Source organism: Lissotriton helveticus, chromosome 9, assembly GCF_964261635.1.
Source record: "Lissotriton helveticus chromosome 9, aLisHel1.1, whole genome shotgun sequence".
Taxonomy (NCBI): Eukaryota; Metazoa; Chordata; class Amphibia; order Caudata; family Salamandridae; genus Lissotriton; species Lissotriton helveticus.
In genome coordinates, this window is record NC_136070.1 from 33,949,382 (window position 1) to 33,973,767 (window position 24,386).

Below are 24,386 nucleotides of genomic sequence, written 5' to 3' on the forward strand. Positions count from 1 at the left end.
GGTAGCAATGCTTAGCCCATACACGAGCTGCAATCTCCCTGCTCCACAGCCTGGGATTCACCATCAATGCCACCAAGACCCACGTACAACTCTTGCAGGTCCAGCCTTCGCTGGGGTCCATCCTAAATGCTGTTAGAGGCAAAACCTTCCCCAGCTAACAGAGGGTGTTGGCATTTCAGCAGTTGCTGCCTCTTTTTCAGCCCAATTGTCAGCTTACAGTCAGAACAGTAATGTGCCTGCTAGGTATTCATGCCTCATCCATTGTCAGAATCCCACATGCCCAGCTCTACATGTACCCATTGAAGGAGTGCCTTTCGGTGCAAAGATCACAAGCAGAGGGTCATTGGGAGGATCTATTGTTTGTGAGAGCCAGCACCCATTGCTCTGTGCAGTGGTGGAACAACAGCAACCTGTTGCAGGGTAGGCCCTTCGCAGACCCCCTTCTGCGGACGACCATCACCTCATATGCATCGCTCGCGGTCAGGCTGTTGTGTACCTCGAGCTCCCAGCCATGTGCCTACGTCTCAAAGCCTTCTATCAGGTCATTCCGGGCAAAACAGTCCTCATCAAGACTGACAGTATGACTGCCATGTATCACCTCCAGAAGCAATGCATTCTACCCAACTGTCAGCGCTAGTGTCACAGATATGGCACTGAGCCACTCACCATTGTATGCACCTCAAGTGTGGTTACCTTCTAAGGTTGGACAATGACTTTGCCGACCTGCTCAGAAGAATGTAACAACAAGTCCACAAGTGGGAACTCCACTTGGAAGTCCTTCTCCCTTTCATTCACTATTGGGCTGTCCCACAGATAGACATGTTCTCCATCCACAAGGATGAGTGTGAGGGAAGGGATGCAATAGGTCTCGCCTTTGATTAAGTTAATGCCATTTGCTTTGCTAATGGTATTGTAAAGCAAAGCAAATGGCTTTAACTTAATAAAAGGCAAGACCTATTGCATTTTCAGTGCTTGTTATTCCAGCCAATTATTGCAACTCTGGCCCACTCGGAGAGTGGAGGTTGCCTCCTGGTCGCTAATTTGCATTGCTATCGGTGGGATTTTCTCAACTGTGAACGCGCTTTAAGGGGTTATTTACTCAGTAAAGACTCGTCGCCTGGAGACGCTCTGCTGGAGCCTGCATCGTCTTCTAATGAGGCCGGGAGCGGAGGCTTGGCTATTGGAGAACCCAGAGCTGGTTCATCTGAAGAGTAGTTGGGAGAGTGGCGGTTGACAGGCCCTGGGATGAGAGGGCGGCGGCTGAGAGGCCCTCGGATGAGAGGGGGGTTTCTTCCAATGGCCCAGTATATATATACTGTAGCCCTGTGTCACTGCACCAACCTGGGGCGGGGCCTGCAGACTCTGCCTTTCAAGCAACTTCAGTCAGGAGGGGAATGCTCACCATGTGCCGCCTCAAAGCGCTACATTTGAATAAAGGTCTCTGCTTTCCCATCACAACCCGACTCCAGCGAGATGAAACGGAGTGCAGGGTGGGGGAGCGAGATGAGTAAATGACCAAACTGCCTGTTCTCCACGTATGCAATACTTAGCAAACTGGGTCTTTTAAATGCACTGCTCGCGGGCAGGTTCATGTGCATGGCTGGTGCGGGGAGCTGCTATAGCTTGCTTCAAGTGAGCCACTCAGGGACCATCTGAGAGCTCGAGGTTGTGGGCAAAATAACCAGGAAAGTCTGCAGACTGTTATTCTTGGGAGCGAGTTAAAGCAGCAACGGGGTGGGCGGGGGAGCGAGATAAAGGCGGGTGTTTCAGAAGTGGTGAGAGAGGGAAAGCGAAAACACACCGCCATGCGCGCGCGTGTGCACATAACGGGGGAGGGAGGGAAAACGAAAGCAGGCGGCCGTGAAAGTGAAAGGCCACGCTAATTAAAACAAGATGGCGTCGGACTGTCCACTGTCCGTAAGGACGAATCGATTGCAAAAGGCACTCGCAATGGCGAGAGTAGCGCATGCGCGCTGCTAACGCCAGGCGAGACCTAAAAATGTCACTGTTTATACCATGCAGTGCAACCTTCACCAAACTTCGTGTATGTGCATCTCAAGGTGGTATTTGAAATTTGGTACTTAAGACATTTCCGGTAGATAAAATGCACCAGCCTACGGTAATCTCTGGGGAATAAATGATGCCCTGTGGGCAACGAGCACAGGAAGTCACTGACCCCTACCTTTAGTGCTCGGCCTACAGCTGGGACCAGTGGGCCCTGGGCATGCACCACGGTCCGCCCATTTCCCGCCCATCTTTTCAATTGGTTCTTGTTACTGTCCTTTTGAAATCGGCGCTTTTCATTCGTGAATAGGCTTACTAGTCCCTCCTTGGTACCGCCTTGTCTGCAATTGTAACCTTCCATAACCGCTGGCCTTTTTACTTGTGGTCTTACACGGTCTGCTTTATCTTGGCTGTGAGCACTATTTTCTTTAATGATCTTCCACTATTCGACCCACGACGTCACAGCACGCCACCTGCTCTTACATCGTAACTATTAATGTAATTAATTAGTTTGCAGCGCAGTCGGCTTTCCCTTTAGCGGCCGCGATTCTTATTTATTAAATTTACAGGGCGGTCCGCTTTCACTGTAGTGGCAGCACTTCTTTATTTATTTAATTTACAGGGTGGTCTGCTATCACTTTAGCCACAGCGCTTCTTTATTTATTTAATTTACAGGGTGGTCCGCTTTCACTTTAGCGGCAGTGCTACAGAAACTCACTTTATTTAATTTTTCAATTTTGAGTGACAGCGCCCCATACCACTCTTTCACTATAATGTTGGCCACGCCCCTTCCTTTACATGCTGCCCACTGTGACCTGAATGCAGCGACCAGCGTTTAAGTGGTCTTGCATTTGCGAGAGTTTGAGCTATTCCCATTAGGAGTGACAAAGCCTTTATGTATGTGTTGCTTTTAAAAACATATATATAAAAGGCATTGTTATTTACAATGTCAATAGCTTAAACTCTCGCACATGCGAGGACTATTGCACTGAAAAAGCTTGTTTTCTAAAAATTGTCCTAATTTTAGGGAGAGAATGGGCTGAGGACTCATGTACTTGAATCTCTGAATAGATTGTTGGCCTCACTTGCAGTTTGGCGGACAGGGTACACCCCCCCATCCACAAACGTACCTCTATTCTCCGGATTCGCAGTTCTCCATCACTCTTATCCGGAGAGCTGCCATGTTCCTGCAGGCGGAGCCTCCGCTAGCTCCACCTGACGGAAGCGTTTGACTTACGGCCCGACTGACATTGCGCCATTGGTCAAAGTGTTGTCCGCCTGATTAAGGGGGGTCTTTCTGATACCCTTACTTAGGTCTGGCCTGACACCGCAGCTGTTGCCAGACCTTATGTGGAAGAGGCGTGGCGCAGCGGCCAGGGTGCCTGACTCTGGACTACGGGGTTCACGGTTCGATCGCCGGCGGCAGGTTAGCCTAGCACCATGTCACTCTGGGCAATAGCTCGCTTAATCGTCCCTAAGCCCCCAGCACCGGGACACCACTTCGGAGGTAGCTGTGCTCTTTACAAATACTGGTATTTCATTTCATTTATGTGATCATAAAAAGATCTTTCAGTAGTACTACAAAGTAAGGCTGTGGCTTAGCACAGATGTTGGTTCATTTGAGTACAGCTTCTGATTTGCTTGAGACAGGCTCTTTACCAGGCACAGCCATTGTGTATGACCTTTTGGTAATATACGTGATACTGTGATGATTGGAGCTTGCCATATAAGCTCACACAAATGCCTCTGCAATGCTATTAAAGACTTTCTCCTAAATTCTTACAAAATGTTGCTGTTTGTTCTTCTCTGGTTGGCAAGTGTGAAAACGTGTCCTCAGTACAGGGCTTTGTTAGTTTTGGTAGGACCCAGAGTGGCAGAGTCAGCACAAGTGGTGACGAGCGAGACCGCAGTAGGCCTCCATGACTCACTGGGACCCCGATGTGGCACAATAGCTTAATACGCAAGGTACCTAGCGACCTACTGGGAGAAGGATTAATATATCATCTCCCTTACCATCCCAAATAGGCAACCAATAAAACACCTATTTGTCAAAACACTCACAGAGACGCCCGAGGTCTCTATACACCCTGCACTTCGGTCCTGATGAAAGCCCACTTGACCTAACCGGCAGCGAAGGGCTGAAACATGTCGACCTACAAGATTCACTAAATGGAGTGTGTGGGAGCCCTAGTCACTCTCTACCACACAATACAGATCTTAAACATCTCGAATCCAGAACAATTAAAATGTATCATTCTGGCTGTACGAGATTTTTATCTTTTCAGTTCACACCTTCACATCACTGGTCACTACTGCTTTTAACCAAGGGTAAAACCTCCGGGTGGAGGATGCATAACCACTAAACCCTATGATTATGCAGGCACGTGTCAAGAACAGCGGAGAATCAAGATATACCGCTCTAGTTACCAACTCTACACGTGCATGAGGGTTTTTTTAATTGGGACTAGTCGGAACGAAAACCTGCATACCCTGGTTATGCAGGACAAGTGATCCTTCCCTCTTGATTATTTGTTTTGGTAGCAAGCCAATGACCAAGGCTGTTAGCTAGATCTGTTTATTATGAAGCGTTATGATAAAGTCAGTGGGCCTGACCTATTTATTGCGAAAAGGATATATTAAAGTCAGAAGGCATTTAAGGGTGGATTGTTGTTACTCAACTGAAATCTCCAGAGATATATTTTGTAACACGGAATCTCACAGATTACTGTCCGAGGCAAAGTTTTTGGGGAGGTTACCCCTCGGATCAACAATGGGCATGGAAGATTTTGCTTTGACAAATTTAATGTTGCTTACATCGAACATTTTGTGACTATGGGCCATATGTATCATCAACCTGATTTGCGATTCTCTAATAGCGATTTTTTAGAAATCGCTATTTGAGAATCGCAAATAGGGATGTATGTACAAAATCACAATTTTTTGCGATTTCTTAGTATTCCTTAATTGCGATTAGCAAATTGTGAATCGCAATTAAGGAATACTTTTCCATTCAATTCTATTGGCCAGGAGGCCCATAGGAATGAATAGGAAGTTATTCTCAATTTGCGATTCGCAATTTGAGAATCGCAAATTGAGAATAGTTTCAAGGGTGCAGGGGTGTCCAAAGGACACCCTGTTGCACCCCTGAAATCAGCATGGGTGCACATGTGGCGCACATACATGCCCTAAGGACATGTATGTGCCTCACATTGCACTTTGAAAAATGCAAAAAAGTTTATTTTTCAAGGAATTCGCAAATTACCACCAACTTGAGGTTGGTGGTAAATTGGGATTCCTTAAGGCCAATTTGCTTTTTTTTATGGTTCATACATTGCATTTAAGGAATCGTAAAATTTGCGATTCCTTAAATGCAATCGCAAAATAAGGAATCGCAAATTTTGCGATTCCTTATTTTGCACGCAGATTTCTGTGATACAAACCATTTTGCACTAATGCGTTTGCAAACGCCGAAATTCTGCGAATTTCGGCGTTTGCGAAGGCATTAATGCTTGATACATATGGCCCTATATGCCTAATGGTTGCCTTTCTAGAAGGCTTCCACTCATTACATTAGTTATGGTGACGAGTCAATGATAACGGGTACAGCCATGATTGGTTTACTGGTAAAAGTTACGTCCAAAGCCGTAGGTCTGATCTGTTTTTATAACAGTTAAAGCAAAGGCAGTAGGCCTGATTTCTTTACTATGAAACACACATGTTAGAGCCAATAGTGTTCAAGGGTGGATTGATTGTGATTTGAAGCCTGCAGACAGGTGTTTCTGAAATCTCACAAATTAGGCAAGGAGTTTGGTGTTTTTTTATCCACTCTGACAGTCCTACTGGGTTGATGATTTGCACTGTAATAATCCTAGTTAGAATCTTTTTGGATGGTCTGACAGGCCAAGTTGTCTGCCAGGATCTTGTAATAAGAAACATTAAAAATAAATTAAATATATATTGTAAATCAGATCAGAAAAATGCTTTCACTCTTAGGGCGAAAGAACCGATGTAATAGACAAATGGCTGATGCACACCATTTGCATCCATGATAACATTCAGTATTGGGCATTAGGTCGGCCACTTCTGACGGGAAACATCCATAACAACACAGGCATTACCCCGCACTGCTATTACAACGCTGCTATTACAACGCAAGTCGTTACAACGACTTGCGTTGGAAGGCGCTGTAGGATAGGGAATAGTTTAGTTTTCTATCCAACATCTTCCCTACTGTCAACGTGGGCTGGAGTTGGAATAGAAAATTAAACTATTCCACTATCCAGCGCCCCCCAACGCAAGTCGTTGTAACGACTTGCGCTGTAAAAACTGCGTTGTAATGGCATGCGGGGTAAAAGCCCGCGTTGTAATGCCGTACAACCCTTCTGACATCTGCACTATTGCCCCATGGTCATGCTATTTTTCTTCTCAAATGCACATCCACTTCAAAAGGAGTGCGCTTCAGTGCCAAGACTAGCAAGCCAGTGCTTCAGTCTTACATTTTTCCACTAATTTCTCTCCTTCTCTGTTTTTTGTCTTTTGCATTGTAGAGCTTGCTATAGCTCCTGAGACAGTGCTAGCATGCTTCTTCTTGCTTGCTTTTCATTTCATCTGCAGTGCTCCCCATTCCAAAGCCACAGCCTGTAGACTAGGCCAGAATCATGGAGTTTTATTCTCCATAGTTTTACTGTTTTACTATTCCAAGGTGGCAAACACATTTGTTTTAAAGTTGGCGGCCATGCTGGAACTTAAAAACTATGAAATTCCATGCACAATACCATTACAAGATGGCGACCTGCTGCAATGTTTAATTTATTGTATTATTGCAAGCTCATGTCTGGCGTTTAGAAATGGCAGTAGTAAAGAATACCAATATATAAAAACACTGAGGGGCATATTTACAAGGAATTGGTGTAGGGCAGTGTCGCAAATCATTTTGCTGTGCTGCCCTACGCCAATTCGAAAAAACAGGATTGCACCGTAGTTACAAGATACAAAGCATTCCTGTCCTTTCACCCTGCACCGGCTCACATTTTGCAGATGTGTGCCAACGTAGGCACACTTGCACCATGGTGCAAGGGTGTCTGTGTTGTTGCCACAATTGATTTTGTGCAGGAAGGGCCACCTTCCTGCACTAAAACAATCACGAGGAGCGGTTTCCTTTTTCTAAGTGTGCTTCATAATTCAGCATACATGGAAAGAGGAAAAAACTAGGAGAAATTAAAATGTTTTACTTGTTACGCCTGCTCTACGGACCCACAGCAACGCCCATGGAACGCCTCTCTCACGCATAGTAAGGCAAGGAAGGGACTTGTGCCACCTCGCCTTACTCCATATATGCAAGGCCATGAAAAGCCACACAGGGTGGCAGCCAAGTTCCACGTGACTGGGCGAAGATGGAAACATAGGAGTGTGCCGTATTGAATACGTACTTCTAATTATCGTTTTGGCGTGTACTCGACTCATGTTTAGTTTTCTGTATTTATTCCTTTGATACCAATTTTTGCTTGTATAACAATTAGTCCTTTACCCAGGTATTGAAGGGTTAGTTGGGTATACCCCTGTTGTTTGTTCACACACAGGGTGGCTTGACGCGGCCTTGTAGATATGGCTAAGCCCTGTGCACCACTGGAATGCCATAAAAAGTGACGTTCCGTTGGTGCACAGGGCTTGTAAATATGCCCCTTGGTGTTATCACTTTTAAATAAATAATTATTTAGGCGAGCGGAAAGAGGGGAAAGGAATTAAACAAGCATCAGCTATGCCAGTAGGTCTTTATAGCCATTAGGTAGTTATAGTTAGGACCTAATTTCTATTAAAAAGCTCTTTTTTACTTGCTTATATCTTTGGCGCTGGTTGATGAATCTTTATTAAATTTCCCAAACTAATACGCTGCTCACTTGAGCTGCTGTCTGGAAAGTTTTGGGGTGGTCTGTGAAGCGGGGCTGAGTAAAAGGGGGCTCCCAAAATGTGCTTTCCCCATGTTAATTTCCATAGACTCTTTAGCCGCGTCTGTAGCTCAAACTGCTGTACGGAATTACAACAAATTTGGCAGAAAGCTAGATTTTGGGCCGTAGATCGTTCTTTTTTGTTACTTGGTGTTAATATGTTCAGTAGGTTTTGAGATATCAACCAAGAAACAAATTTGCATATATAGGGACGTGGATCCTCTGCGGATCCACCCTCCGCGTATCCGCAAACCCCTGCGTTAAAGCAAGGTCCTGATTGGCTGGCCGCACCTTTAAAGAAAAGTTGAAGCCACTATTTTGTTTGTTGCATCAGCTGGGGTGTGGGAAAAAGAAAAGTGCAAAAACAGATAAGGGGTCAGAATCCACATACCTGACCCCCATAGGTCACATAGAGGGAACCCTTTGGAACCCCTTGTGAGCAAAACATTGGCCACTTTTTTTTGTGTCCGAAGGTGGATTTGTGGTTTCTCCGCTGGGCTCATTCTGTCCCTCTACGTAAAATCGCAGCGGATCTGCAAATCCAGATAAAAAATGGAGAAAAAACCAATGTAGCTTGGGTCTGGGTGCATGCGGTAGGGTTGGCCGCAGGGCCTAGGCATAGGCCAGATCCCCGGTCGAGCGCAGCGCTGGTTATATTAACGTGGTGCTAAAAAAAACATAGAAATTCACAAAAAAAGTAAAGGTTACTGGGATGTTATAGTTAGGTTCTGAATTTAGTCGCACAAAACCAAAGGAATTCAGCAGTTATAGTTATAGTTAGACTTATCTGAAGAATGCTAAATAAAACTTTATAAATAAATAAACTAAACATTGTGCCATTAAGTAACTTAATGCAATGAGTGATAGTTTCTTAACAGAAGTCTAACTATAAATATAACTATAACCGCTGAATTTCTATGATTTTGTGCGACTAAATTCAAAACTTAACTATAACGTCCCAGTAACGTTTGTTTGTTTTCAATAAATATATATATATAAAATATATTTATATATAATTGATTAATTTTGTTATTTTTTTATTTTTTTGTTACAAGATCCTGGCACACAGCTAATAGATTCTAGAAAGAATTGTAAGTGCACATTTCCCCCCACCAGGGTTTTTCAGAGGTGGTAACCAACACCAAAATCCTTCCCTGTAAAGGTAATTTGTGAAATTTCATGTAGCAAAATAGCTGTATGTAGATTGGCGAGGGGGGTCGACTTCAAATCTGGGGTGCCGGGTTCGAGTCTCAGCAACGACGCTCAACATCCTGTGATTCTGGGCAAATCACGTAATCTCCCCGTGCCCAACAAAAATGAATGTAACGAAACTGGTGCTCATGTAAAGCGTTCTGATACCTTCGGGTCAAGTTCGCACTGTATACCACTTCCCCAAAAAATTAAAATAAAATAATAATTTAGCCTTAAATACCAATTGACTTTTAACATACAATTTTCACAATCAGCATGTCAGTGCTACGGTGTTTATCATAACTTTTCTTAATAATCCAATCAAACCTATGGCATTGGAAATACTTTTTTCTTAGAGGACTAAACAGGCCTCTTGCTGTTATCATTGGCTTGTCACCATAAGCAACTGATGTCTCCAGTATTAGTCTTAAGTTTTCCCACAAAGCAAACATCAGGCAAACAGTCATAATTTACATGACATAGGTAGATGAATTCTCTTATTTTATGAAGGACTTAGATCATAACACTTATTTAACTAAGTTCTTTGTTATGACATGCAGATACCAAATACCAAGTCAGACCCCAGTTAATTGGAGACACAGGGGGACATATTTACAATAAAATGTCACAGCGCAGAGCTGCACCAAATTTGGCAGTGCTGCACTCTGACATTTTCAAGATGCAGGATGCGCCGTAGTCACAAGAATACGGCGTACCATTGTGTTTCCTCTAGTGCTGGCACAAAAAAGCTGCCCAATGCCAGTGCATGCACCCTGCTGCCATCTTGCAAGGGTGCCTGCGTTGCAGGGATGATAATTTATGTGGAGGAAGGGACACCTTCCTACATATAAACAGTCAATAATGCTGATTTGCACCTTCTATGTGTGCTGCACAATGTAGCACACATGGAAAGAGCAGAAAATGAGGAGAAATTAATAATTTCTCCTCGTATCATCATTCTAACGGCTGGTATTCCATGGCGTTCGTTTTTGGCGCTGCCTCAGCCTTGTAAATTTGGGACAGCGTGAAAAAGCAATAGGTGTTCCTGTGTAACGCCCACTGCAACACTCATTGCCTGTTCCTTTGCCGCGGAGGACTGCGGTGGTAAACGGCATATTTACAATGTGGCGTTAAGCCACTCTAAGTGGCTTAGTGCCACCTTGTAAATATGGAAAATGGCGCTGAGCCACCTAGCGTTAAAAAAGTGTTGCTTCAGTGGCGGTGAGAGCTTGTAAATATGCTGCACAATCAGGTGAAGCACTTTTGATGTATAGGTGCCATTTGACTCCTCTTTAACTTTGGTCCATTTGCTCTGTGTAGTAAATCTATTTCACTGGGTCTCTATCGAGCGGGGATTTGGTGATATGTAAATCCAGATACCCTTGAAAAAAAGCGGAGAATGACTTCCTACGCAGACTGTTAGCAGTGCCACAAGCCAGTTCTACCTTGGTTTGTCATTCTGAGTTAGAGTTGTGTCAGATGGAAGACCAAATAAATGTTGTGCAGGAAGGGACACCATCCTGGACAAAATCAATTGCAAGAGGCAATTTCCTTTTTCTACGTGTGCTGCACACATAGAAGAAGGAAAGCATGAGTAGAAATAATAACTTTTCTCCTCGTTGCGCCCCTCTAACGCCACCCTTGGGGTGGTGTTAGGTTCTGACGTAGTCCTAGGTTTATGATTTCTCTGAAATCTGGGAATGTGTCAGGTTCCATGGGTGTTGCGTGGGAAAACCCACAGCAACATCCATGGAATGTCCCTTTTACTCAGTTTTCTTTGTGAAAGGGGCACATATTTGTAAGGCTATGAAAAGCCACATAAAGTGGCTTTACTTGGCTGTATACATATGCCCTGGCACATGGCGCCACTGGAACGTTCCAAAAGTTATATTACGGCTGCGCAAAAGTGCCGGTATGGCCTCATAAATGATTTATTTATTTATTTATTTATTCAAAGTTTTATATAGCGCGAACAAGATCTTTACAGATATCAGAGCGCTTCACAGGGGGCAACAGGAGTGGGCAACAGGAGGGTGAATAAACATAATAATTGGGTACAGTATAGTAAACGCTAGCATGCTAGAATAGCAGTCATGTGCTGTTATAAATATAACAATATAAGGCGGTGCAGAGACTTTGATCCAGCTACAATGTAGATCAGCAGGTACCAATAAACACTTAAAATAGACAATAATATAAAATGGTGCAGAGTCTTTGATCCAGCTGCAGAAGGAATCAGGAGGGCTCAGGCTAAAAGGATATCTATATCACTTACTTAGAGATCCAGAGAACAAGGGGTAGGGGGATCAGGGGGAGATGTGCACCGTATAGTAATGGGTAGTAGGTGAGTAGCATAATAAGATCACAGTCATGCATGAGTATAAAGTTATTGGACCATCAAATAATCAATGTTACAAAGTCGATGCAAAGTCTCTGAACTACAACAGTAAGGTTCAGGTGAACTTGGCCATAAGGATGGCTTTCATTTCTTTCTTGAAGAGTGCAGTGGAGGAGATAAGCCTCGTTTCCGGAGGGAGTGCATTCCAGATCCTGGGTGCCATCCCTGAGAAGGAGCGTTTATACGTTTTTTCCTTACGGAATCTGCGAGGTTTCAGGAGCATACTTTTTGCACTTCTATTGGATCTCGAGCCTCCTGATATAGACAACTTTTGAGTGAGGTAGATGGGTGCCTTGAGGTGTATGGCCGCGTGTGTCATAACGGCAATTTTCAGCTGCATTCTGGCTTCAAAGGGAAGCCATTTCAGGGATTTCAAGTCAGGAGTTATGTGAGAGTGTTTCCTTGAGCCAGTAATGAGTCTCGCTGCAGCATTCAAGGAGGCTCTTAGGGGTGCGGTTGTTGTTAGAGAGAGTCCGCTGAGAGCCACAATTCCGTAGTCTATGCGGGGGATGACTAGGGCTTGTACAGCAGTTTGGAAGTCCTTAGCTGGGAGGAAGGGTTTGAGTTTCCTCCTAGTGTTGATTTGAAAGTTGGCTCCTTTCGTTGCTTTGCTAATGTGCTGTTGCATATTGAGCTTTGCGTCAAGTGTGATGCCTAAGGATTTCGCAGAGTCCACGATGGTGGGTTGGACATTGAATGCTGTTAGGTGATTGAGCCATGTTTGTGTGGTGGTAGTTTTCGCAGGGGGTGATATCAGTAGGAACTCAGTTTTCAGCGCATTTAGTTTGAGGTGATTGTCGGCCAACCACGATTGGGTGTTTCTGAGTGTGTAGTTCAGAAGTTTGATATCTTCCGGGGATTGTACCTTTAGGTAAAGTTGAGTGTCATCGGCATACATATGGAAGTGTACATTGGAAGCTTGGAGCAAGGAAGCAAGTGGTTCCATGATGAGGTTGAACAGCGTGGGTGAGAGGGAAGATCCTTGTGGGACGCCTAAATCTACTGGCACTGGAGAGGACAGCACATTGTTGATCTTGAACTTCTGAGACCGGTTGTGAAGGAAGGAAGTGAACCATTTGAGCACAGTCCCTGATAAGCCCATTCTGGTATTTAGGAGCTCCAATAGGTTCTCATGTTTGACCGTGTCAAATGCTGAGGAGAGGTCCAGGAGGATGAGGAGACAGGAGTCGTTGCGATCAAGGATTTGGAGGGCGTCATCAATAATGTGTGTCATGGCCGTTTCCGTGCTGTGTTTCGCTCGGAAGCCTGATTGATGAGGGTCGAGGAGTTCGAATCGGTCAATATGCTTTGTTAGTTGGAGTTGCACACATTTTTCCAGCAGTTTGGCCAGGGTGGGGATATTGGTGATAGGGCGGTAATTGTTCAGGTCAGACGGGTCAGCTGTAGGTTTCTTGAGTATAGGCGTGACTTGCCCCACCTTGAGGGAGTCTGGGATGAGACCTTGCTGAAGGGAGCTGTTAATGATTTTAGTCCAGAGTGGGAGGAGTACGGGGGTGCAGTCTCTTACAGCATTAGCAGGTAGGGGGTCTGTGAGGTGATTAGAGGGTTTCAAGGTGCCGAGCAGCTTGTGTATTGCTTCTTCAGAGTAGGTGTTGAATGATGACCAAGATGCGTTATTTTTAGGTTGGGTGTCGGGTCTTTTGATGTGGCTCGGGTATCGACTTACATCATTAAGGAGGTCACACCTTATGTTGTCGGTCTTTAGCTTAAAGAAGGCAGAAAAGTCTTCACAGTGTGGGATGTCGTTTGTTGTGTCGTTTGATAGTAAGGGTTGCGTCTTCGTTTGAGTTTTGACTAGTTCGAACAGTTTTCTTGGTCTGTTTTTTGCTTGGTCCAACTGAAGGCTGAAGAAGTCAGCTTTTGCACGCTTGATTTTCCTAAAGTAGGCATTTCTCTTGTTCTTAAGCGTTTTGCGATGCCGTGATGAGGGGTCAGATCTCCATGTGCGCTCTGCCATTCGCATAGCACGCCTGTCTTCATTGAGTCTGCCGTCATACCAAGGGTTCGAGATCTTAGTGGAGACTCTCTTTAGTTGCAGTGGGGCGGCTTCATTAATTATTGAGTTCATAGCGTCGAGGTAGTGGTCAGTCAGTGATTGAACATCAGAGGCATCAGGAGGGGGAAGGAGGCGATTGGAGAGGTGGGGAGGCAAGGAGTTGGGGTTCAGATTCTTCATGTCCCTTTTCCAGATCGTAGATTTGGTGGGTTGAGCCGTGGTTGGTTTGATTTTTTCCTTAATGAAGAAGGTGATAATGTGGTGGTCTGACCAATCACAAGGTTGGATTGCCCCTAGTTGGGTAGAGTCTTCGTTGGCGATGATGAGATCAAGTATGGAGCCTTTGTCATGTGTAGGGCTGTTGCATATTTGGGTGAGGTCAAGCGCGCTAAGGAAAGTTTTGAGACTATTCACCACTGCGTCTTTCTGATCGTTCCAGTGGAGATTGAAGTCACCCAGGTAGATTTGTGTGATCTGCCGACCAGCGTTGGATGAGATCGTGTCCATGAGTTGTTGGGTGAAGATGAGGTTATCCCCAGGTGGGTGATAGATGAGATGTAGAGCACATACTGGTTTGCCCTCGCTGGAGATATCAAGACAGAAGAGTTCACAAGACGTGAGGGAGGGGGAAGAGACTTTAGCAACAGAGAGGCTGCTCCTGAATATGCATGCGATTCCCCCGCCCGTCTTGCCGGTCCTGTCGAGTCTAATGATGTGGTAATTGGGGGGTACTAGTATGTCCATAATAGGTGTAGAGGCATCAGTTAGCCAAGTTTCAGTCCAAATTGCTAGGTCAAGATCCATTGATGTGACGAGATCTGCAATGTTGGAGGAGTGCCTTTGGGCCGATCTGCAGTTGAGTAGGATGCATTTGAGTTTGGGGGTGAGAAGGGCGGTCGGGTGTTCTAGAGCGAGGGGTATTTTTCTGAGATTGTTGGGGACGGAGCTTCTGCTGCTTAGGGTTGGGTGCCTAATGGGATTTGTGAGAATTGTGGGTATGGGGCGTTGTGTGGACGCTGTGTGCTTTACCGGGCCAGGGCCGAATGAGCGGAGGAGGGTGTCTAAGTCATGATCCGACAGGGAGTTATGGGCGCGACGAGGGCGGTGTATGTTGTTGCGGTCGGCAACAACAATGTTGTTGATGCCAGCAGTTTTTCGATTATCAGGAGTTACCAAAGAAGGGACGTGTATATCTAGCAGGGATGAACCACTCAGCATTGTGTACAGCCAGGAACGGCTCCCCCGCTATGGTGGAGGAGCGTCACCCCACTGCCGAAAGGCAGCAGAATAAAAATAAAATTATAATAAAACTATTTTACTATTATTTATGTATTAGATGCAGTAGATGAAATATTCAACTCCACCCTCCCATGGTGGAGAACCAGAACAGACTCACCGACCGATGGAGGTAGGTCAAGGCATTGGGAAGACCCAGAACAAAGTAACTTGGGAACCTAGGGAGAGTGGGGACGAATATTTCATCTACTGCATCTAATACATCCCGCCAGTAAGATTGTATTCTAGGGCAGTGCCACAAGAGGTGGATCAGTGTCCCGTTGACCCTGCATCCCCTCCAACATGTGGGGTCTCCTCCCTGCTTCCAGTGTGCAGTGCGTTCAGGCGTGTAATGCCAGTAGTGTATGAATGAATGAATGAATGAATAAAATATCTAATAGAGCGCCTTGCGGCCAAGCGGCTTCCTGGCGCTGGGGACCTGATCAGAACTCAGCAGAGGAGACCCAGGGAGACTAGGAAGGGAATGCCAGGGAGAAAAGGAAAGTTTTGAGGGCTTTGCGGAAATGGGTGTAGATGGGGATGGAACGGATGGAGAGAGGAAGACTGTTCCAGAACTGGGGGGCCAGGAGTGAAAACCGGGTGCCCCCCGTTCTGGATTTACGGAAGCGAGGAATATGAAGAAGAGAAAGAGAGGAAAAACGGAGAGTACGACAAGGGGCATGAGAGGAGACGAGGGAAGTGATGAACAAGGGAGCAGAGCGGGAGTGAGCTTGAAAAGCTAAGCAAGCCAATTTGAAAAAGGATCTGAAACGGACAGGAAGCCAGTGAAGGGACTTGAGGGCCGGGGTGATGTGAGAAGATTTAGGAAGGGAAAGGATAAGGCGAGCAGCTTGGTTTTGAACGGCCTGTAAACGACGGGATTCGTAGGCAGGTATGCCCACGTACAGGCCATTACCATAGTCAAGGCGGGAGGTAACAAGGGCCATGACTATGGTTTTAAGTGCATCGGTGGAAAAGAAACGTGAGATTTTCCGAATTAAGCGAAGAGACAGGAAACAGGAGGACACGACGGAGCTGATCTGACTGTGCATGGATAAGTCATGACTGACTTTAATACCAAGAGTGCGAACAGAGGAGACGGGCACAGGGGGGGGACCAAAAGAAAGGGGCCAGTGTGCAGGAGACCAAGGGTTGGAGGGACCACCAGTGAGGACAAGTTCCGTCTTGTCTGGATTGAGCTTCAAGTGATTGGCGCTCATCCAGTCAGAAATAAAAACTAAGGTGGAACAAAACTTGGGGAGAGAATCAGGGGTAGGAGAAAGATCGAAAACGAGCTGGAGGTCATCTGCGTAGTTGTACACAGAGACCCCCAGCTCAAGAAGAGAGGTGATAAGGGGATGGATATAAAGATTGAAAAGAAGGGGGGACAGAGAGGAGCCTTGGGGAACACCACAAGTGACTGGGCGGGAAGGGGCAGAGAAACCGGGGAGATGAACTGCCTGGGACCTATCCCGAAGAAAGGACGCAAGCCAGGAGAAGGCCGCGCCCCGGATGCCCGCTGCGCTGACACGGTGGAGAAGAATGGAGTGGTCAACCGTGTCAAACGCAGCGGACAGATCGAGAAGGACCAGAGCTTGGGGGAGGTTAGAATCGGCCTTTCCCTTGAGCTCGTCCAAAACTGCGAGGACCACCATCTCCGTGGAGTGGCCCGGGCGAATTCCCGCCTGATGGGATGCAAGGAGGCCGTTCTCCTCTATGTAAGTGGAGAGGCAGGAGGTGACATAGGCTTCAAGGATCTTACCGAGGTAGGGAAGAAGAGAAATAGGGCGGAAGTTAGAGGGGAGGGAGGGATCCAGACCGGTTTTTTTTAGAATAGGGAGGACTATGGCGGATTTAAAGAGAGAAGGGACAGAACCAAGGACCAAAGAGGAGTTAAGAAGGGCAAGAGGGGGGGCAGGACAGTTGGTGAAAAGAGTTTTAAGAATGCGTGCTGGCGCGCAGTCCACTGGAGAGCCAGACTTGACCTTGATCAAAAGTTTTGGAAATAGATCCGTGGAGATGGGGGGGAAAAGAACGAGGGAGGAAGAGGGAGGGGGGGAGGGACGGGTGGGACAGGGTTGAGGCACGGTAGGAATGTTGGCCTTAATCTTCACTATCTTGTCGATAAAAAAGTCATTAAGTGAGGAACAGAGGGACTGTGAGGGGACCAAGCTAGGAGAGGAGCGATCAGAGGTGGCAAGGTTGTGAACCAAAGAAAACATTTCGCGAGATTTGTTGGCCGAGAGAGCTACTCTCTCAGTGAAATATGCGGTTTTAGCCACTAGGATCGCTTTTTTATATTCAATGAGGAGTGATTTGTATTTGGCGCGGAAAGAGGGACAGTAGTTCCGTCTCCAATGGCGTTCCGACCGCCTGAGGTCGAGTTTGAGTGTTTTAAGCTCTGGAGAGAACCATTTGTGCGCGTCATAAGGACGGACCGCCTTGATCTTTCTGAGCGGGGCGACTAGATCACACGAGGAAGAAAGCCATGTGCCAATGGCGTTGACCTGGGATTCGAGAGGAAGATTGGTGAGGTGAGGAGCAGAGGAAACCAAAGTGAGCGAAAGGGAGTCAAGGTCGGTCCGGTTCCAATTGCGGGCTAGAATGTTTTTCGGAAGGGGGGGCTTGTCGACCGCTCCCAGGCGGATAAAGAGATGATAAAATGATCCGACCAGACACATGGGGATATGGAAGGGGAGGAAACAATAGGGCGTGAGGACCAGATTTGATCCAGGGTGTGACCCTGGACGTGGGTGGGGACTGATACATGGAGTGTAAGGTTTAAGCATTGGAGAGTGACAGAGAAATCTTTCGAGGGGAGGTCTTCCCTAGGACCGCCCGGCCAATAATTAAAGTCGCCGAGCAAAAGGACGGAGGAATTGTTGACAACAAGAGTGGCCAAAAGGTCCTGAAGGGAAGCTACAAAGGAAGGCATGGATTGAGGGGGACGGTACACAAGGACAACAGTGAGGGGAGCAGAAAGGTTGAGAGAACGGGCCACCAGGTAGTCCACGTTAAGTATGGGGGGGTGATTAAGAAGTTGAAATTTGAGGGTCGACCGAATGATCATCGCCACGCCTCCCCCAACCTTGCCGTCCGGACGATCAGCTCGGAGGGCATAATAGGTATCGGGGAGAATGGCTAGAAGGTCGGGGAGAGAATCAGCGGCGAACCAAGTTTCGGTCAGGAAAAGGAAATCAGGGGAATCAGTGGTCAAAAGATTAAAAAGTGCCGTCTGATGTTTGACAGCAGAGCGGGTGTTAAGCAGATACGCGGAAGCAACCGTAGGGACAGGGGGGAGAGAGGGACAGGGGACATGAAGGGGGTCGACAGAGGGAGGAGTGGGACTGGGAAAGACCGGGGTCGGGTAAGATGGGGGATAGACAAGAATACCAAATGTATCAAGATGCCGCAGAAGTGAGGGTGAAGGTGAGGAGATAGCAGTAATAGCTGTGAGCTGGGCTGGGCTATACACCAAAGAGAGGGCAGAGTGCGTGGCCCCTAGTCCCGGCCCGTCGCGGACGGGCGCAGACGGGCTTAACTTAGGCGCAACTTCGGCACGCCTTCGTCGCGCCCGCTGCGCTTGTCCGCAGCGCGGCCGGGACTGAGTGACCATTAAGTAGGGACACATGGGGAGGAGAATGAGGGGGCGTGGCGAGGGGGGAGGGGCCAAAGAACTGCAGCGCGGAGCCCAGACCCGCCCAAGATGGTGGAGCCGCCCGTCCCACTCCAGGAGTCAGGCAAGGAGGGGGCGATCAGCGGAGGCGGTCTGGGTCGCGTGCAGGACAGGGGGCAGCCAGGAAGGATCAGAGCGCTAGGTCCGGGGCGCTGGAAGAACTGTGCAGGTAGGTGGGTTTAAAACTTTGCAAGTCAAGACTTTAAAAACACCGTTGCTCCCGGAGACGCCTCGGGAGATCTGAAGATGATGCAGGATAGGCGCGCGAACAGCTGACCGCCTAAAGTACTTTGTCGAGGGGGGAGGGGCCAAAGAACTGCAGCGCCGAGCCCAGACCCGCCCAAGATGGTGGAGCCGCCCGTCCCACTCCAGGAGTCAGGCAAGGAGGGGGCGATCAGCGGAGGCGGTCTGGGTCGCGTGCAGGACAGGGGGCAGCCAGGAAGGATCAGAGCGCTAGGTCCGGGGCGCTGGAAGAACTGTGCAGGTAGGTGGGTTTAAAACTTTGCAAGTCAAGACTTTAAAAACACCGTTGCTCCCGGAGACGCCTCGGGAGATCTGAAGATGATGCAGGATGTACTAGTTGGAGTAGCGCCTCCTTGCCGGTGGCACTATGTGCCACTGTGTTTTCTCACTTCTGAATATCAGACCATTCTTTAGGTGTGAATTATCAGCCACATTCTTTCTCCCATTTCAAGTGGGCTGTGAATGTTGTGTGTCTGTGACACGTCTAAGAAAGCATATATGTCTGGGAGCAATTTTTGTCAGAGTGCCTGGTGATACACCATTTTTCAAGTGGCAAAAGAGGTCTGCTTGCATGTGGCCCCAGTGATGCCTGCGTAACCCAGTGCCGGATAGTCAAGTATAGCCAGTATGTGGAGGGGGATAAGCCATAGCCATCCTGGAGCTGCCGTTAGTCCATAATTCCATTGTGATCGAATAGATCGCCCACCCTTTTGCAGTTCGCCTGTTGCCATGCTAAGTAGTCAGGGGCATATTTACAAGAAAGTGACGCATCTGTGAACATGCGTCACTTTCCTTGCGCCACTTTGAAAAAGCCTTGCGCCACTATGGATGCGCCGTATTTACAATACGGCGCACCATGGTGCAAGGATTGACAGATGAGTCAGAAATTCTGACGCATCTGTTGACGCAAAAGTCACGCATTGCTGGAGTTGTGTCGCAAGCACAACGCAACTCTGGCAATGAGGGGGATGCCTATCCTCATTGTGCTGCGTCACTCCTTACACCTGCTTCAAGCAGGCGTAAGAATTTGATGCAGTGGCGTCCTAGAAGTGGCGCAGTGAAATCTTGTAGATTACACTGCGTCACTTCTACAAGGCTTTTTTGCATTGGAACACCCACCCTGCATACATTATACCTGATGCAGGTATAATGTGACGCAGGGCTTTACAACGTGACGCATCTCCCTAGATGCGTCACATTGTAAATGGGCCACATTTTTCGCTGCTGCTGAGTCACAAAAAGTGACACAACTGCGGCGCAAAAATGATGCAAAGGGCTTGTAAATCTGCCCCTCAGTGTCATGGAGTGCTGGTGGAAACTCCGGGTTTCCCATTCTTGGGGTTAACGGCGAGACCCGCGTGGACAGCCTCTTTGAGAGCTGCACTGTGTCCCATGTGCCCACCATGGCATAGAGCTCCGGGGAGATGTACATCCCTCGCGGCCGATGGGATCTTGGGAGCCAAGGGGTTTTCTATATGTGGATCCTTGCCACAGCCTGCTCAATGAGCAGCTGTGTTTCTCGGTGGTAGATCTAATCCATTCAACCAGATAGCTGAGTTGTGCCACTTGGTGATAGCGTTTGAGTTGGGAAGCCCCAGGCCACCATCTGTGGGGGGACAAGTATGTCAGGTGCTTAGCAATACGGCCCTTTTACCATCCCATATGTATTGCTCTATAAGGTGCTGCAGTTTGGTGAGGAGGGGGCAGGAGGGGCAGTCTGCGTAACGTAGAGTATCCTAGGGAGGAGTGTCATCTTGACTGCCGCCAACCTCCCAAACCAGGACAACGTGTGGTCTTTCCATTTCTGTAGTTCCGCGCGGGTATCGTCCATCAGGCTGTCATTGTTGCTCTCTGCTGTTTGGCTTATCATGGAGTGGAGGTTTTAATCTAGAGTAATAACAATCCACACTTAAATGCCTATTGACTGTAACATATGCTTTTCACAATAAATATGTCAGGTCTAATACCTTCATCACAATGTTTCATGATAAGCAGATCAGGCCTGTAGCCATGATCATTGGCTGGCACCATAATAAACTCACTCCTGCTCAGTCGAGTATAAGCTTTGCCACAAGCCAAAAAGTGCAATACAAGCAGCCTCTTAAGTGAAAGCTCACTAATCCGACCCAATCGAATGCTGTACTCAGGGGACCCAACGTGTGGGTGGAGCGGGAACCCATCTCTCAGTAGTATTTTGAATGCTCTTTTTGTTGATCACATAAGGTGCAGGGACAGTTTCTCTGTCCAGCCAGACCTAAAAAGGATTAGTGTCGCACAGGGGATCTCCTACTGCTCTCAAACACAAATATGCACTTTGAAGTCTAACGTAAATGATGGACAGGGAGGATTCTGGGACTGCAATGCATTCCTCATGGCTGCCCTTCCCCCATCTGTGCTTCTGCAAGAGAAAAACAAACACCGTAAATTATCTAGATATCTAAGACAGTTTAACAGCACCACAGTGTCGTGTGTGCCCCTGAAAGTTCAAGCTCAGGCAGCTACACTGCTATTGGCTCAGCCAGCTGTATAAATAAACAAAACAATCACAGCTCTGTGGAGGGGAAGCACATTTTTCTGTGGACGCACACAACTTCTGCCCAACCAGAACGTTTACTCTTAGCTGCCACATGCGGGCGGAGCCAAAGCCTCGCTGTGTAGAACTCCTGAAAGCTGTGCTGTCAAGCCAGACCTAAACAAGCATTTGCAATGCAATAGGTCTCGCATTTATGAAAGTTTGAGCTAATGGCATTGTAAATGACAATGTCTTTTAATCATGTTTTGGCTTCTAAAACATAAATAAAAGGCATTGTCATTTACAAAGCCAATAACTTAAACTTGCATAAATGTGAGATCTATTGCATTGCAACTGCTTGTTTCAAATATATGCACTGCAGCACAAGTTGCTGTGCAATTCGACGTAAAAAAAAACACGCTATGACAAGGTCAACGATGGCCGCATCATCACTTTTGTCTTGACATTAAGTCATGTTGTACAGCAGTTGTGCAACATACCTTAAAAACATTGACAAAGCTAATAGATCTCACAGAAGTAAGACCAATTGTCATTGCTATTGCTTGTTTTATTTATTTACCTACATTATTCAGGTGTGGTACGTACAGTTTTTAGACTGCTCCTAGCAGCAGAGCCCAGACAAAGTATCATTTAGGACCATACCAGCGGTAAAGTGGCACTCACTCATACACACGCCATGACATTTCACATATGAGCAAACCTAAGTCTTGGAAACTATGGAAATCCAGAAAACCAGAGATATCGTCAAGCTACACTCTACTACCTGGTCTCCAGGTATGTAAAGCGCTGCTTTAGCGTTAACGCACAGCAGCAAACTTAAGAGGAAGAGCGATTATACGTAGACTCTGGGACTTCTTGGGTGGCGGCCATCTTGCAGTGACTTCGCGGTGCAAACGGCTGAACTAAATTGTCGCTAAATTGCATATTATTGCCGACTATTCCTTCTAACATTTTAGAACCATAATAAAAATTAAATCAGTAGAAGAATTATCGGAGAGAAAAATTGTTCAGTTTTTAATTATATATTGTTGATGCATTGAAAAATCGTCAATTCGAGCAGAAAAAAACATGCACATTATAAGCTTGGATGTTTTGCTGTACTGTTTCAATCTAGAAAAGGGCAGGCTAGAATATGCTCCCACCCAAAAATGGCGGCAGAACCATCAGAAATAGACGACAGACAGCAGACGTGTCCGTCTTTTACTTCTATCGCCGCCTTCTCCCTCCCCGTTCTTGCGCGTGATCGGTGAGCCGGTCATAGAGGCCTCTGTTTCCTCTTCCCAGACCCGGGCAGCGCTGAGACCGATGCCCCTCGCAGGGAGAGTGGGCCAGCTTTCTATCTAGGGTGAGGGAGGGAGCGAGGTGACTGTTGTATTGTCATTGGGACTGTCTGCTTTGAGGACCGAAGCACCGCCCACCGGAGGGGTGGGTGTGTGTGCGTGTGCATGTGTCACAGAGGCCTCCGTTTCCTCTTCCCAGACCCGGGCAGCGCTGAGACCGGTGCCCCTCGCGGAGTGAGTGGGCCAGCTTTCTTTGTAGGGTGCGGGAGGGAGCGAGGTGACTGTTGTATTGTCATTGGGACTGTCTGCTTTGAGGCCCGAAGAACCACCCACCGGAGGGGTGGATGCGTGTGCATGTGTGTGCATGTGTGTGTGTGCATGCGTGAGTGTGGCTGTGAGTGTGTGTGTGTGTGTGTCTGTCTGTGTGCATGCGCGCGCGATAGACTGACTTGCTGGCAATGTGGGAAAGGAGACGTGCGCGCTCACATGGAGGAATCTCCTGCGCGTGCACATCCCCTGTCTCAGATTCCCAGGAAGTGGCCGACAATAGATACTTCGCTGGACGCAATGCTTCGCATTGCTACACCAGCTCGACCTAAAAAGGTGAAATGCCTCTGCGTTCACCAGTCCATTCAGTGTGCCCCTCCCACAGGTGCCTGATGACCGGCGCGTCACTGCTGCGTTTCATGTCTGTCTCTTTTCTTCCAGAGGACGTGTCTATCAGCATCTCTGTGTCCAACTGCCAGATCCAGGAGAACGTGGTGAGTCACTGCAACTCTGCCCTCACAGAGTTGCTGCGCTACTGCCCATTCCATGAGAGGTGCTGCGCTACTGCCCATTCCATACAAGGTGCTGCGCTACTGCCCATTCCATACGAGGTGCTGCGCTACTGTCCATTACATGAGAGGTGCTGTGCTACTGCCCATTCCATGAGAGACGCTACGCTACGGACCATTCCATGTCTTCTGCCCATTCCATGAGAGGTGCTGCGCTAATGCCCATTCCATGAGAGGTGCTGCGCTACTGCCCATTCCATGAGAGGTGCTGCACAACTGCCTATTCCAAGAGAGGCGCTGCACTACTGCCCATTCCATGAGAGGCGCTGCGCTACTGCCCATTCCATGAGAAGCGCTGCGCTACTGCCTAATCCAAGAGAGGCGCTGCTCTACTGCCCATTCCATGAGAGGTGCTGCGCTACTACCCATTCCATGAGAGGCGCTGCGCTACTGCCCATTCCATGAGAGGTGCTGTTCTACTGCCCATTCCATGAGAGGTGCTGCGCTACTGCCCATTCATGAGAGGCGCTGCGCTACTGCCCATTCCATGAGAGGTGCTGTTCTACTGCCCATTCCATGAGAGGTGCTGCGCTACTGCCCATTCATGAGAGGCGCTGCGCTACTGCCCATTCCATGAGAGGTGCTGTTCTACTGCCCATTCCATGAGAGGCGCTGCGCTACTGCCCATTCCATGAGAGGCGCGGCGCTACTGCCCATTCCATGAGAGACGCTGCTCTACTGCCCATTCCATGAGAGGCGCTGCGCTACTGCCCATTCCATGAGAGGCGCTGCTCTACTGCCCATTCCATGAGAGACGCTGCTCTACTGCCCATTCCATGAGAGGCGATTCGCTACTGCCCATTACATGAGAGACGCTGCTCTACTGCCCATTCCATGAGAGGCGCTGCGCTACTGCCCATTCCATGAGAGGCGCTGTGCCCACCTATTCTTAGTGTCTGCATGCTTCAATAAGAACTCAGTGGTATGAGTCCCATGATTACACCTGCATGGAGCTTGCAACCAGGTTACTGAAAGGAGTCGTGGCAGG

At 47.7% G+C, this 24,386-nt stretch overlaps 1 protein-coding gene across 1 annotated transcript in view; it reads left to right on the forward strand.

Moving 5' to 3' along the window:
• Positions 1–24,386, forward strand: part of PRKD1 (protein kinase D1) — a 723,569-nt gene that overhangs the window by 608,043 nt on the left and 91,140 nt on the right. The window contains exon 11 of the mRNA XM_078659419.1: positions 23,271–23,323. Within this exon, the coding sequence (XP_078515545.1) occupies positions 23,271–23,323 (53 nt within the window). The remainder of the gene's footprint in view (positions 1–23,270; positions 23,324–24,386) is intronic.